This window comes from Tamandua tetradactyla, chromosome 19 (genome assembly GCF_023851605.1).
Source record: "Tamandua tetradactyla isolate mTamTet1 chromosome 19, mTamTet1.pri, whole genome shotgun sequence".
Classification (NCBI taxonomy): Eukaryota; Metazoa; Chordata; class Mammalia; order Pilosa; family Myrmecophagidae; genus Tamandua; species Tamandua tetradactyla.
This window is the reverse complement of record NC_135345.1, coordinates 39,288,657-39,302,003: the sequence shown is the minus strand read 5'-3', so window position 1 is coordinate 39,302,003 and position 13,347 is coordinate 39,288,657. Positions and strand designations below refer to the sequence as shown.

Here is a 13,347-nt window from a genome sequence, read left to right as displayed (position 1 = left end):
CGTCTGCGCATTTAGACAGATTTCCCTGGGTATTGGATCCAAAAGTTTGGAAGATTTTTCTGTGAAATCTCTGGGCTCTGTTTTTCTTATCCTGCCCAGTAGGTGGCGCTCGTGGCACACGTTTGTCTGCGGGTCCCACCAGTAAAAGGTGCTGTGGGACCTTTAACTTTGGAAAACCCTCGCTGTCCGGGAGGTTCGCTAGCCGAAGCGGCTTGGAAGAGTGCCAGCCGGCCCGGGGTCCGAACGCGGGGAGGGTTGCTGGCCGCAGCAGCCCGGGAAAGCGCCCGTCCGAATTTCCTAGTTGGCCCGGGGCGACAAGCGTGGCGGGAGGGCGCCAGCGGCAGCGTGCGAGCAGCCATTTTTTTTTAATCCTGATTCAAAATTGCAGGACAGAAACTTTTTATTAGATTATATCCATGGAGATTTGAGACACCCAATTGTGGGTGGGACCTTCGATTATATGGAGACGTGACTCCACCCATTCCAGGTGGGTCTTGATTAGTTTATTGATGTACTTGAAAGGAAGAAACATTTTGGGGAGAGAGTCTGAGACAACAGAAACTACAGCGCCAACAGAAACTTCAGAGCAGAGCTGACAGATAATACTGACATTTGCAGAACAGAGACACAGATGTTTGGAGCCAGGCAGACATCGCCATGAGATGTTAAACAAGCCAGAACCTGGAGAGAGCCAAGGGAAGCCAAGAGATTAAAGCCAGCCTTGGAGAAGCAAAGTGAGGAACTTCCATAGGAAAGAGACTGAAAGCAACAGAGCTCAGGAGCCAGGAACCAGCAGATGCCAGCCACATGACTTCCCAGCTGACAGAGGTGTTCCTGACCCATCAGCCTTCCTTGAATTGAAGTATCTTTCCTTGGATGCCTTAATTTGGACATTTTTAAAGGCTTAGAACGATAAGCTTGTAATGTGCTAAATCCCCCTCTTTAAAAGCCTTTCCAGTTCTGGTATATAGCATTCTGGCATCTTGCAAATTAGCAGTTTCCATCCCAGAGTTCAATCTGGGGGCTGATATCATTTGACGTTTTATTTTTGCCCTGGCCAAACATTTGTTTCCATCAGTGCTTCCTGTTAGATTAAATGCTCCTGATGGGAAAAGATTGGAATTATAAATGCATACAGCACTGTAAAGTTAATGAGACCTTTCATGGATATTAAATATCTGCAGGTCCTTACAATAAAATAAATGACTAAGACTTACTTCTGAAATGATAAAAAAAAATTATAATAAGGAAAGTATTGAAGTAAAAAAGAGTGTCATGTAACATGGTTAAGAGAAGGGGTTGGCAAACTAGAGCCTATGAGCCAAATTCAGTCCACTGCCTATTTTGTAAACAAAGTTTTATTGGAAAACAGCGATAGCAATGCCCAGTCATCTACATGATGTCTAGGGCTGTTTTTGCGCTCTACCAGCAGAGCTGAGTAGTTGTGACAGAGACTGTATGGCCCACAAAATGTGAGCTATTTACTATCTAGCCCATTAGAGGAAAAGTTTGCTGATTCCCAGAGCCAGTGTCCTTGTGATTAAATCATGGCCCCTCTAACTTGGTGATCTTAGGGCAAAGAGATAATAGTATATACCTTATAAATTGTTAGGATTAAATGAGTAAATATCTAATGCCATAGTAAACACACAAATGATTGTTGCAGTCATTACTCTCACTAACATCATCAACATCACACAGCTTTGGCTACCTATGAGACAATCCCATTTTGGGCAATTATGAGAATGAAGCTTGGAATGGGCATTCCAGAATGCGAAGGGGATAAGGAGGCTTATGAGCAGAAGCAGAAAAACATTTTGTGAATGGAAGAAAACAAGAGGGAGACAACCACGTTTTCAAAATTTCTGCATTTAGATAGGTACGAAAGTATAATCCATCTAAATAATTTTGTTTCCTGAACTCAAATATGAAATCAGAATTTAAAAAAATTGAAAACCAGATTGACCTATCACTTTTTTTTTTAGAAATTTTTTTTATTAATCAAAAAAAAGAAAAGAAATTAACACATTACATTTAGAAATCATTCCATTCTACACATGCACTCAGTAATTCTTAGTATCATCACATAGATGTATGATCATCATTTCTTAGTACATTTGCATCGATTTAGGAAAAGAACTAGCAAAACAGCAGAAAAAGATATAGAATGTTAATATAGAGAAGAGAATTAAAATAATAATACTAATAAAAATATATATACATATAAAGGAAAAAGAAAAAAAACAAAAACAAAAGATACAATCACACAAACATACAAACAAAAAACCATATTTCAGGTGCAGCTTCATTCAGTGTTCCAACCTAGTTACATTACACTTAGGTATTATTATGCTGTCCATTTTTGAGTTTTTGTATCTAGTCCTGTTGCACAGTCTGTATCCCTTCAGCTCCAATTACCCATTATCTTACCCTGTTTCTAACTCCTGCTGGTCTCTGTTACCAATGATATATTCCAAGCTGATTCTCAAATGTCGGTTCACATCAGTGGGACCATACAGTATTTGTCCTTTAGTTTTTGGCTAGACTCACTCAGCATAATGTTCTCTAGGTCCATCCATGTTATTACATGCTTCATAAGTTTAGTCTGTCTTAAAGCTGCATAATATTCCATCGTAGGTATACGCCACAGTTTGTTTAGCCACTCGTCTGTTGATGGACATTTTGGCTGTTTCCATCTCTTTGCAATTGTAGATAATGCTGCTATAAACACTGGTGTGCAAATGTCCGTCTGTGTCTTTGCCCTTAAGTCCTTTGAGTAGATACCTAGCAGTGGTATTGCTGGGTCGTAATCCATTCTGCCATTCTATGTCTTTTGATTGGGAAATTCAGTCCATTAACTTTTAGTGTTATTACTGTTTGGATAATATTTTCCTCTAACATTTTGGCTTTTGTATTATATATATATCATATCTGATTTTCCTTCTTTCTACACTTTACTCCATACCTCTCTCTTCTGTCTTTTCGGTTCTGACTCTAGTGCTCCCTTTAGTATTTCTTGCAGAGCTGGTCTCTTGGTCACAAATTCTCTCAGTGACTTTTTGTCTATAAATGTTTTAATTTCTCCTTCATTTTTGAAGGACAATTTTGCTGGATATAGGAGTCTTGGTTGGCAGTTTTTCTCTTTTAGTGATTTAAATATATCATCCCACTGTCTTCTAGCTTCCATGGTTTCTGCTGAGAAATCTACACATAGTCTTATTGGGTTTCCCTTGTATGTGACAGATTGTTTTTCTCTTGCTGCTTTCAAGATCCTCTCTTTCTCTTTGACCTCTGACATTCTAACTAGTAAATGTCTTGGAGAACGCCTATTTGGGTCTATTCTCTTTGGGGTGCGCTGCACTTCTTGGATCTGTAAATTTAGGTCTTTCATAAGAGTTGGGAAATTTTCAGTGATAATTTCTTCCATTAGTTTTTCTCCTCCTTTTCCCTTCTCTTCTCCTTCTGGGACACCCACAACACGTATATTTGTGCGCTTCATATTGTCATTCAGTTCCCTGATCCCCTGCTCAGTTTTTCCATTCTTTTCCCTATAGTTTCTGTTTCTTTTTGGGATTCAGATGTTCCATCCTCCAGTTCACTAATTGTAGCTTCTGTCTCTTTAGATCTACCATTGTAGGTATCCATTGTTTTTTCCATTTTTTCTTCTTTGTCCTTCACTCCCATAAGTTCTGTGATTTGTTTTTTCAGATTTTCTATTTCTTCTTTTTGTTCAGCCCATGTCTTCTTCATGTCCTCCCTCAATTTATTGATTTGGTTTTTGAAGAGTTTTTCCATTTCTGTTCGTATATTCAGCATTAGTTGTCTCAGCTCCTGTATCTCATTTGAACTATTGGTTTGTTCCTTTGACTGGGCCATATCTTCAATTTTCCGAGCATCATCCATTATTTTCTGCTGGTGTCTGGGCATTTGATCAGATTTCTCTGGGTGTGGGACCCAGCTGGTTGAAAGGTTTTTCTGTGAAATCTCTGGGCTCTGTTTTTCTTTTCCTGCCCAGTAGGTGGCGCTCGTGGCGCTCGTCTGTCTGCGGGGCCCACCAGTAAAAGATGCTGTGGCTCCTTTAACTCGCCAATCCGAATCTCGCAGTCGGCCCTGGAAACCGCGCGTGGAGGAGGGGGTTGCTGGCCGCCGTGGCTTGGAGGAGTGCCGGTCCAAATTGCCTAGCTGGCCCGAGACGCCAAGCGTGGCGGGAGGGCCCTGCTATCCAACGTTCCCAGTCAGACCGGGGAGCCACGTGCGTGGAGGGGACCCCAGTCGCCAGCCGCCCTGGCCGAGAAAACGCGCGCCCCTCGGGTATCTCACCGCAGCAGATTCTCCCTGCCCGTTCAGCCGTTCCAGAATGGGGTACGCTGTCTTTTTGGTCTCTGTCGTGACTCCGGGAGCTGTTTCGTATTGTTTCTGTTTCTTTAGTTGCTTTTCTGGAGGAGGAACTAAGACCCACACGTCTTACTAAGCCGCCATCTTCTCCGGAAGTCCTGACCTATCACTTTTATAGTTAAGCAGCACAGTAACAAATACATTTAATAGGCAAAAGCTATTAAAATGGTGATTAAAAATAAAATCATGGGGTGGGCCGCGGTGGCTCAGCGGGCAAAGTGCTTGCCTGCTATGCCGGAGGACCTCGGTTCGATTCCCGGCCCCAGCCCATGTAACAAAAACGGAGAAACAGAATACAATAAAACAAGAAAATGTTTAAAAAATGTTTCCCTTTCTTCCTTCCTTCCTTCCTTCTATCCTTCCTTCCTTCTCTCTGTCTTTAAAAAAAAAAAAAATAAAAAAAAAAAAAAATAAATAAAATCATGGGCGGGCGATGGTGGCACAGTGGGAGAGGTCTTGCCTGCCAAGCCGGGTTCGAGTCCCGGTGTCTGCTCATATTAAAAATATAGATGATAGATAATGAATGGACAGACAGAGGGATAGAGAGGTGGATGGATAGTATGATATGGTGAAAGTGGCAAAATGCTAAAAGTTGGTAAATCTGGTTATCTGAGTGGGCGTATATTGCAGTTCCCTATATGGATTTTGTATAAGTTTTGCAACTGTCTCATAAGTTTGAAATTTTTGAAAATACAAAGTTTAAATAAATAAATAAAATCATAAAATACATTACAAAAAAAAACATTTCCTAAAGTGTTTAGATACCTCCTGCTGCTGCCTCCACTTGCTGGATGAGCACGAGCATCAAAGCTGATCACTACGCCTCTTTGCTTCAGGTCGCTGAATTGTTTTTCCAGGTATCTGCAAAATCCCTAAAAATCCCCCACAGATTCTGAGAATACACATATAACACACATTTAAACAGCATCTCTTATTTATTGTCTGTCCACAGGTAATGAGCACTGTGCTGGACATTTTATACCTATTATCCCTAACCTCAGATCAACTTTGCCAAGGAATCCCATTTTGCAGATGGGAAATCTAAGACTCGGAGGCTAAGTGACTTGCTCAGTTTCAAGACACAAAATAGAGCCTAGGTTTGAACACAGGTCTGGCTGGATGGTTTAGGGGAAGGGCTGCTTGTGAGAGGTGGTCAGCTAAACCTGCCCCTGAGGAAGTGAAAACAAAGCTGAAAAAGATGGCAGGGACAAATAAGTTTTCAGACAGAAAGTGCAACCCAAAAGGAAAAGTGGGGCAAAGGGAAAACCAGCTGAAGCAGCTAATGAAGATTTACCTGCAGAAAACGGAGAAACTAAAAATGAGAGTCCAGCCTCTGATGAAGCCAGAGAAAGAAAGAAATCGAGTCTGACTAATATCATAGGTTATGTCTTAATGGTTCTGCATCTTCCTTCTTGGATAATCCAGAGAAATACTTTAAAATTTTATTTGTTATTTTATTTACGTTTGTTGACTATTTTATATGTGCAAATGTTTTAGTAACTCTAGAAACGCTTTTAAGAAGATCTGAATCCTACCTCATCCCATTTTTTAAGTGTAAATGCTCTCTTTTTTTAAGAGGTCAAATCATTTACTGGTTATTTTTTGGTACAACCAGAATATGGGTATACTGAATTGAGGAGCTTTGACTGTCTTGGATGTCAACTTAACATTCCATAGGTAATGGGGTGGGGGAGGGAAGCAGTTTTTATATTCTATAATACAACATACACTCAATGGCAATTTGCAGTCAGAGTCATGCATTTAATATGTCTTTAATATTTAAATAAAATATTTAAATTATTTCTATTCATATATATATATGAATTATTTCTTAAAGAAAACCACTCCCAGTCAGAATTGTGTGTACTCTATAACATCTTTGTTATGAAAGTCCAGTTTTCCTAATAACTTTGCTATGTGCTCTGAAAGATTAGAAATTTGAGTATGTGTGTGTATGATATTAAATTGTGAATTAGTGGGACTTATAACAGCTTATCAATGTTTGAAGTTATTAGTACTTAATATTTTCCTTCTCTTAAGAAAAATTTCCTCCAAATTTTAAGCCAGGAAGTTACTGGAATAACATTACAACAGAATTACAACTACATGGCCTTTTTAGGTTTTTGGTATGTACATTAAGAATTGTGTACAAATTATTCATAATGGCTGTGTGCTGATCTTTGAAACAACCAACAAAGTCTCACTGTGAAAGGGAACCAAAAAAGCATAACAGAATAGGCTCTTGGTTATTCTGAGAATTAGAACAGCTTTTCATTTTCAGCTCTTGTATCTGCACAACCATGGCAAATATTATAAGACTACAAAAGTTGGTCAGTGTCATGGTCAGTTTCATGTGTCAACTTGGCCAAGTAGTGGTTGGGCAAGTGCTAGCCTGTCTGTTGTGATGAGGACATTTCATAGAATTAAATCATGATCATGTCAGCTGCATCCACAGCTGATTCCATTTGTAATCGGCCAAAGGAGCATGTCTTCTGCAATGAGTGATGCTTAATCTAATCACTGAAAGCCTTATAAGGAGGATTCAGAAGAGACAAGCTCTTCCTGTTCTGGCTGGTGAGCCTCTCCTGTGGAGTTCGTCCAGACCCTCTGTCAGAATCGTCGGCTTCACAGCCTGCTCTGCGGATTTTGGACTCTGCATTCCCACGGTCACGTGAGACACTTTTATAAATTTTATATTTGCGAGTGTTCCCTGTTGATTCTGTTTCTCTAGAGAACCCTAACTAATACAGTCAGCTTGCCCTGGAATGAAAGCCCTATGAGGTGACCTGTCTGTTGCAGTCATTATGATATCCTCAATACCTGGCACACAAGTAGACACTCAATAAATTTGTTAAATGAATGAATGATGGGTGGCTGTAGATGTTTTGAAATGTTATATCAACCAACTGCACAAGTCTTATTTTTGGAGTAAATGACTCTCTCTCTGTGTCTAAGCAGGAACATATAATATGTCAGAAATTAAAATAAATTAGGATCTGTCAAATACAAAAGGGGCCTGGGGATGTGTTGAGAGTAACTCAAAATTATAAAATAAACAAGGCACCTGTGTCGTCTGAATGATGGTCAAGTCGTTCATGTGAGAAATTCCAGCTCCCATGGCAGCTCGCAGCCCAGCCGTCCCAAACTCCATTCTGGCTCCAAAACATTCTTGTAGTTCTTCTTTCTTACCTTCTGTAACTAGTTGCTTTACTGACTCTAAAGTTAAAGGATTCTGTAAAACAGAAATGTATATACCAGATATTGTCAGAAAAGCAAGAGAATGAAAAATCTGAAATTCAAAAGAACTCAATAATTCTAAACTATAGGAAAATCAACACATATATTGCCTTTTCAATTTCTAGATACTTTTGAAATTTGAAGTGTGAAGTCAGTTTGCTGGGTATTTTAAAATGCAATGTGTTATTTTCTTTCTTACCACACCAAACACTTTTGGAGAAATGGAACAAGCACCGGTTTTGGAGTCCAATACCTAGAATGCAATCCCAGCCCCTCCATTTACTGACCCCATGAATTTGGGCAAATGATATAGCTTTTCAAATTCTGAGACCCTTCATCTGTAACATGGGAACAAGCTAGAACTTCTCTTACATGGTGGTTTTGAGGATTGAACTAATGTAAAACATCTCTCCCTGCTTGGCACTTAGTTCCAATTAAACATTAGTTTTCTCCCCTAATACCCCCAAACTTTCCCAGAGAACAATGAGATTATTTAATTTAAACCAAAACCTTTCTTTTTAGTGTTCTGTAGTTTGTACACTGCTTTCACAGACATGGTCAAATCATAATCTTACAACAATTCCAAGAGGCAGGCAAATAACAAAAACTCCACTTTACAGATGGGGAAGCCCTCTTAGAGATTTGCTAAGAATAAGTTGCTCAAACGAATAAGCATTAACTTAATGCCTTTTCTACCATATTTACTGCTTCAAATATACACTAGCATGAACCATTGAAGTTCATTTTATATTGCCTCATTTTCTTTGGACAAGTTACAGAAAACTTTAAGGATAGAGAAAAATAATGACAATCACATTAAATCTACATCAGACTTTTACCTTGAACTTAAAAATTCAGGACCACAACAGAGTATTTCTTTCAGTCATTGTGCAATTAGCTGAACACGCAGGCAAGCCATGACCACATAATTAAACTTTGAAATGTTAGTGCAATAAAACCTCAGCTCTCTGGAGTTAAGCCCTCACTCCAGATTGTTCCAGATCCAAGAGGAACCAAATAAAATCTCACCTTTTTGGTTAAAAGAAATAGACCCTGAGCAAAGAGCAGAATCTTTCTCCTCAGTTTGTCAGGTGCCCCCAAAGAAGGGCTCATATTTCCTTACATAACAGAAGCTCCAAAAATATTTCCTAAGTAAATGCAAAAACATGGAGACCTCAGGGTCACATTCAATATCTAGTGATTCTCCCATATATGGTATAGATTTGGAAACTTCCCATAGGCCTTTAATATCTATAAATGACCAAGTAACCTGAGAGAAATCAAAGGAGACAGAAAAAACAAACAAACAAGTGAAGAGGTCAGAGGAGATCACAATCAGCCTTGGGATTTACCAAAACTGACAGCAGAGAAATGAACAGGGATGAAGGTAGAGTGGTAGGTTTCTGCAGGGAAGAAGGCAAAGCACTTCCCAGGGACTTCACCAAACTTAGCAACACTGGGACACCAGCCTGGGGGTGGGGGTGGGGGACTGCAGTGCTTTAGCTGGTGGGAAGCCTCCTGGAGCCTGAGTACCTCATCCGAGGAAGAGACAGCAGAAAAGAAGGGGCTTCTTCCTCTCCAGATGCCTGACTCAAGCCAGAGAATAAACTGGGAGAGGAAAGAGCATGTAGAATGATAAATACTCAAAATAACAAAGGACACTATCCCCTCCTCTCCACCAAAGGAGGTTCTCTCTCTCTCTCTCTCTCTCTCTCTCTCTCTCTCTCTCTCTCTCTCTCTCTCTCTCTCTCTCTATATATATATATATATATATACACACACACACACACACACACACACACATATACACAGAAGCAACATTCTGTGGAAATTTGATTTTTATTTCTTCGAAGGAAAAATTTTAGGGGACAATGCGTTACCAACTCTGACAGAAAAAATTTTTCGACAAACAGCAAGTTACTAAGGTATCAGAAATGGAAGCTATTTCCTTTCATTAAGAATCACAAGGCTGTCCTTGGTAGAAAAGGAAAAACCACCCAAGGAGTTGCTAGCAGCATCCTGGAAACAGGAACTGCTGACATTTCATTTACAGTTAGCAGAGAACTGTAAAGTCTCCACCCCTGCTAAAGGGCTCATAATCTCATTCATTCAACAAATATTTCGGGCACCCATTACGTGTCATGTACTGTGCCAGGCACTATAAAGCAGTGAATTTAGTGAGGGAATTTAGTGAGGGACGGGATCGGCTACCTAATCTGAAGAAGGGTGAGACAAGTTAGAAAAGAGAAAAGGAGCGATGTCCGGAGCTGGATCTCAGATTCTCTTTGCTCTGGCATCTAAGAAAGCGAGCGAAGAGGAGAAAAGCTGGGAGTGTGGTGTCCAAAGGTTTCCCCTCATCCTTTTAGCAGTCAGAGTCCTGAAGGAAGCACTTGACCCACCCGGGAAGACCAATCTGGGAAGGACCGTCAGGAATGCAGATCTGCAAAGGCTCAGGTTGGGAGAAGAACAGGCAGGATACAGCTGTGCGGGCGGAAAGAACAGCACACTGCTGAGGACGTGCCTGCGGTCTGAGTGGCAGGAACTCCTGCGCGGCTCAAACTGGCAGATCCGGAGCTGTGACACGTTCACACCAGCCCAGGCTCCCTCCCCTTGCAGCCCTGGCAGGCGCCGAAGAATGAATGGCCTTGTCCCGGGACAACTTTAACCAGGCAAACTCAGAACCTGCCATAGGCCAGCCGGCCCGGGGAGGCCTGCTCGGTGCCGCGTCCTCCTCCTTATTCTTCCCGGGGAAGCCGCGCGGCGGGAGGGGAGAGTGGGAGGCTGGGGAGGAAGCACCCACACCCGCTGCGGGAAACGAGGCGCAAGCGCAGGGGGGTGGGGGGAGGGAGAGGGGGAGTGGCAGAGGACCCGGTGCCTGCCCCGGGAGTTCTCAGGCCCCTGCCGCCTCTCACCTTGTCCCATCGCAGCCACCGGTCAATCTCTTGCTCCAGCCGGGTGTCGAAGCCGTCGTCCCCAGGAGCCGCCGCCGCCGCCATCCCGCGCAACCACCCTCAAGGCTGGAGATGAGAACGCCCTTCCGGCCCGGCTGCAAGAGACGGCAGCGGAGGCGGTGACCAGGGCGGAGTAAGGCGGCAATTACAAAGCGCTCCAGGTCGGGGGAGGGGCGGAGGACCCGGTGCCGCTCCGGGGTAGGGAGGGCTGGGGTGAGGCCCGGGAGCGTGGGAACCCCCTCCTCACCACCTCTGAAAGGTCCCAGCCATTCATCCAACAGCTCTTTTTCTCCGTGCTCCAGGCACCGTGGAGGGTGCTGGAATCCAGGATGTCAGCAGTCAAAAATTTATGTAGGAACTCAGAGGTTCAAGATTAGCCCAGAAATTTTTGAAAACGAAGAAAGTGGAAGAGTCAAAATAAGTAAGAATAGAGAGTCCGGGAACAGAATAACGTGTGTGGATAGTTTATATCAGAGGTGGCACTGCATATCAGGGGGAAAACACTTAAAAAAATTAATGGTGTTGGATCAACTGGAGATCTAAGTAGGGAAAAGAAAGGGTGGGAGGAAAGAGGAAAGAGAGAAAGAAGGGGAGAGAGAGGGAAGGGAGGAAGGAAGGTACGTGATGATCTGAAGCCATGTTCTTTAATTTAATCAGTTAAGGTGTGACCCATCTCAGTCAGGATGGGTCATAACCCTGTTACTGGAGTGCTTCAGTAATATGTGGAGAATGAAATTCAGACACAGAAGGAGAAGGCCATAAGAAATGAGAAGATGAAATCAACGAAATATGGGAATGAAGGAAGAGACCAGGAGACGCTGCCATGTGCTCGCCATGGGACAAGCTAAGGACCAAGCCTCTCCAGCACCCTCCCCCCCATCTCCACAGGCTTGGGGAGAAAACATGGGCTTGGTGATGCCTTGATTTGGACATTTTCCCGGCCTCAAAAGCATTAGCTTATAAATTCCCATTGTTAAAGCCAACCCATTTCATGGTATTTGCTCAAAGGAGATTGCAAGAATGTTTCTAGCTGCATTATAGGTAAAAACCGTAACTTGAAAACCACAAAAATGGCCATCAATGATACAATGGATAAATACATTGTATATATTCATACAATGATATAAATCAATCGTGTTACATTCTTATAGCAACAAAAATGAACTACTATTATGAACCTCACAACTACCATGTTGAGTAAAAGAAGTTTGACACACACACCAAAAAATAATAGTGGATCAGTCTGTTAATATGATATTCCAGAACAAGTAAAACTATGGGAAAGGAAAACAAATCAGTGGTTTTCAAGGGTTAGGGTAGGAAGTGGGAATAACTAAAGAGGGCACAGGACAATTTGGGGGTGATGCAATCATTCTATATCTTACTGAGTTGGCACTGATACAGCTCTGTGTTTTTATCAAAACTCATAGAACTGTACACTCTAAAGGGTCAGCTTCACTGCACATACATTATTGTAACTGATAAATGAAGATTTAAGGGATGATTTTGATTACTGAATCATTATATAATAATTCCTTTTTGCTTTCTAGCATATCAAAGTAGAAAGGGAAATAACTGAAATCTCTGAATGTAATCCAGCTGCCTTGACTTCTGATAATGGTTGGTTAGCCCTTATCTTCTGCCCTTGTGGTTGTAAGGACCTTGTGATTAGCCTTCATTATACCTTATTATCCAGTTTAGATAAGAGTCTTGTAACCGCTAAAGATAGACCCCGATGTTTAAAATTGAAGATCCTTGGGTCTACCAAGAACTAACCCACTTCAAGTCCCAAGTTTGCTTGATGATGGAGGCTGGATCTAACCAAAATGGGCTCACCTGACATGCTCAGTAGCTTAGACTTTAACCTAGAAGTCATCTAGACCTCATTCTGCCATTTTCTTTCAAACATTCAGTGATTAAGCATGCAATCAATCTGCGCATGTTCAATAATTAGATCACTTCTAACCATGTTATCTGGGGCCACAGTGCTCATTATTGCAAACCCTCTCAGCTTTTCTCTAATAAAACTACCCGAATTATTGCAGTTCAGGGAGACAGATTTTGGGCTGCCACTCCATCTGCACTCCTACTGCACGCATAGTAATAAACTTTCTCTCTTTGAAACCTTGGTGTCTCAGGAATTGGTTATTGAGCCTGTTGGGCAAAAGAATCCACAGCCTTTGTCTGGTGGCGTTATAACAACTTAAGATTTAAAACTTGAAAAATAAAAAACCCCACACTAATTTATGGAAGTGAGGAGAGTGGCTACATTTGGGAAAGAGGGAGGGTAGCTTCTGGGGTCCTGGAACTGTTCTTTTTCTTGAACTGGGTGATGTTTGCACAAGTGTGTTGTTTTACAAATTGTATATTTTCTCTGTGTTCTATTTCAATTTTTTTAAGTTTTTTTTTTTTTAAATCCAGGATCTAGGATATCTGTTTGTCCAATCACACCAGTGAACACATAATTACAAACTGACAAATTTGCAGGAAGGAAGGCAAGGACTTTCAATGAGGATGCATGTTAACAGAAGCCACCCTTGTCAGGGAAGCTTCCCTGAGCTCTTAAAGTTTACATAGTGACATAAGGGAAGGATGGGGTTAATGCAGGAAGCAGCCTGGAAAAATGCTGTCCAGTTAGAGAACTGCTGCTGTGGTCCTTCCCCACAGCTGAAAGACCTGGGAGAGGGGACCACAAAGAGGAAGGCTGAATGGCCATCATTGTTGCAGTTCTCTGCGTATCTACCAAACTTGAGGCTGTCTCCCC

At 41.8% G+C, this 13,347-nt stretch overlaps 1 protein-coding gene across 2 annotated transcripts in view; it reads right to left on the bottom strand.

Moving 5' to 3' along the window:
• PGM2 (phosphoglucomutase 2) overlaps window positions 1-10,690 on the bottom strand; it is a 37,078-nt gene extending 26,388 nt beyond the window's left edge. Inside the window, exons 1-3 of one of the 2 annotated variants that reach the window (XM_077136585.1) lie at window positions 10,545-10,690; window positions 7,460-7,627; window positions 5,161-5,267 (exon numbers count right to left, since the gene is read on the bottom strand). In XM_077136585.1, the coding sequence (XP_076992700.1) occupies window positions 5,161-5,267; window positions 7,460-7,627; window positions 10,545-10,628 (359 nt within the window). In that variant the 5' untranslated portion in view covers window positions 10,629-10,690. Of the gene's footprint in view, window positions 1-5,160; window positions 5,268-7,459; window positions 7,628-10,031; window positions 10,393-10,544 lie in introns of those variants that run through there. The other variant, XM_077136586.1, reaches the window with a different exon arrangement.
• Window positions 10,691-13,347: the final 2,657 nt, after the last annotated feature.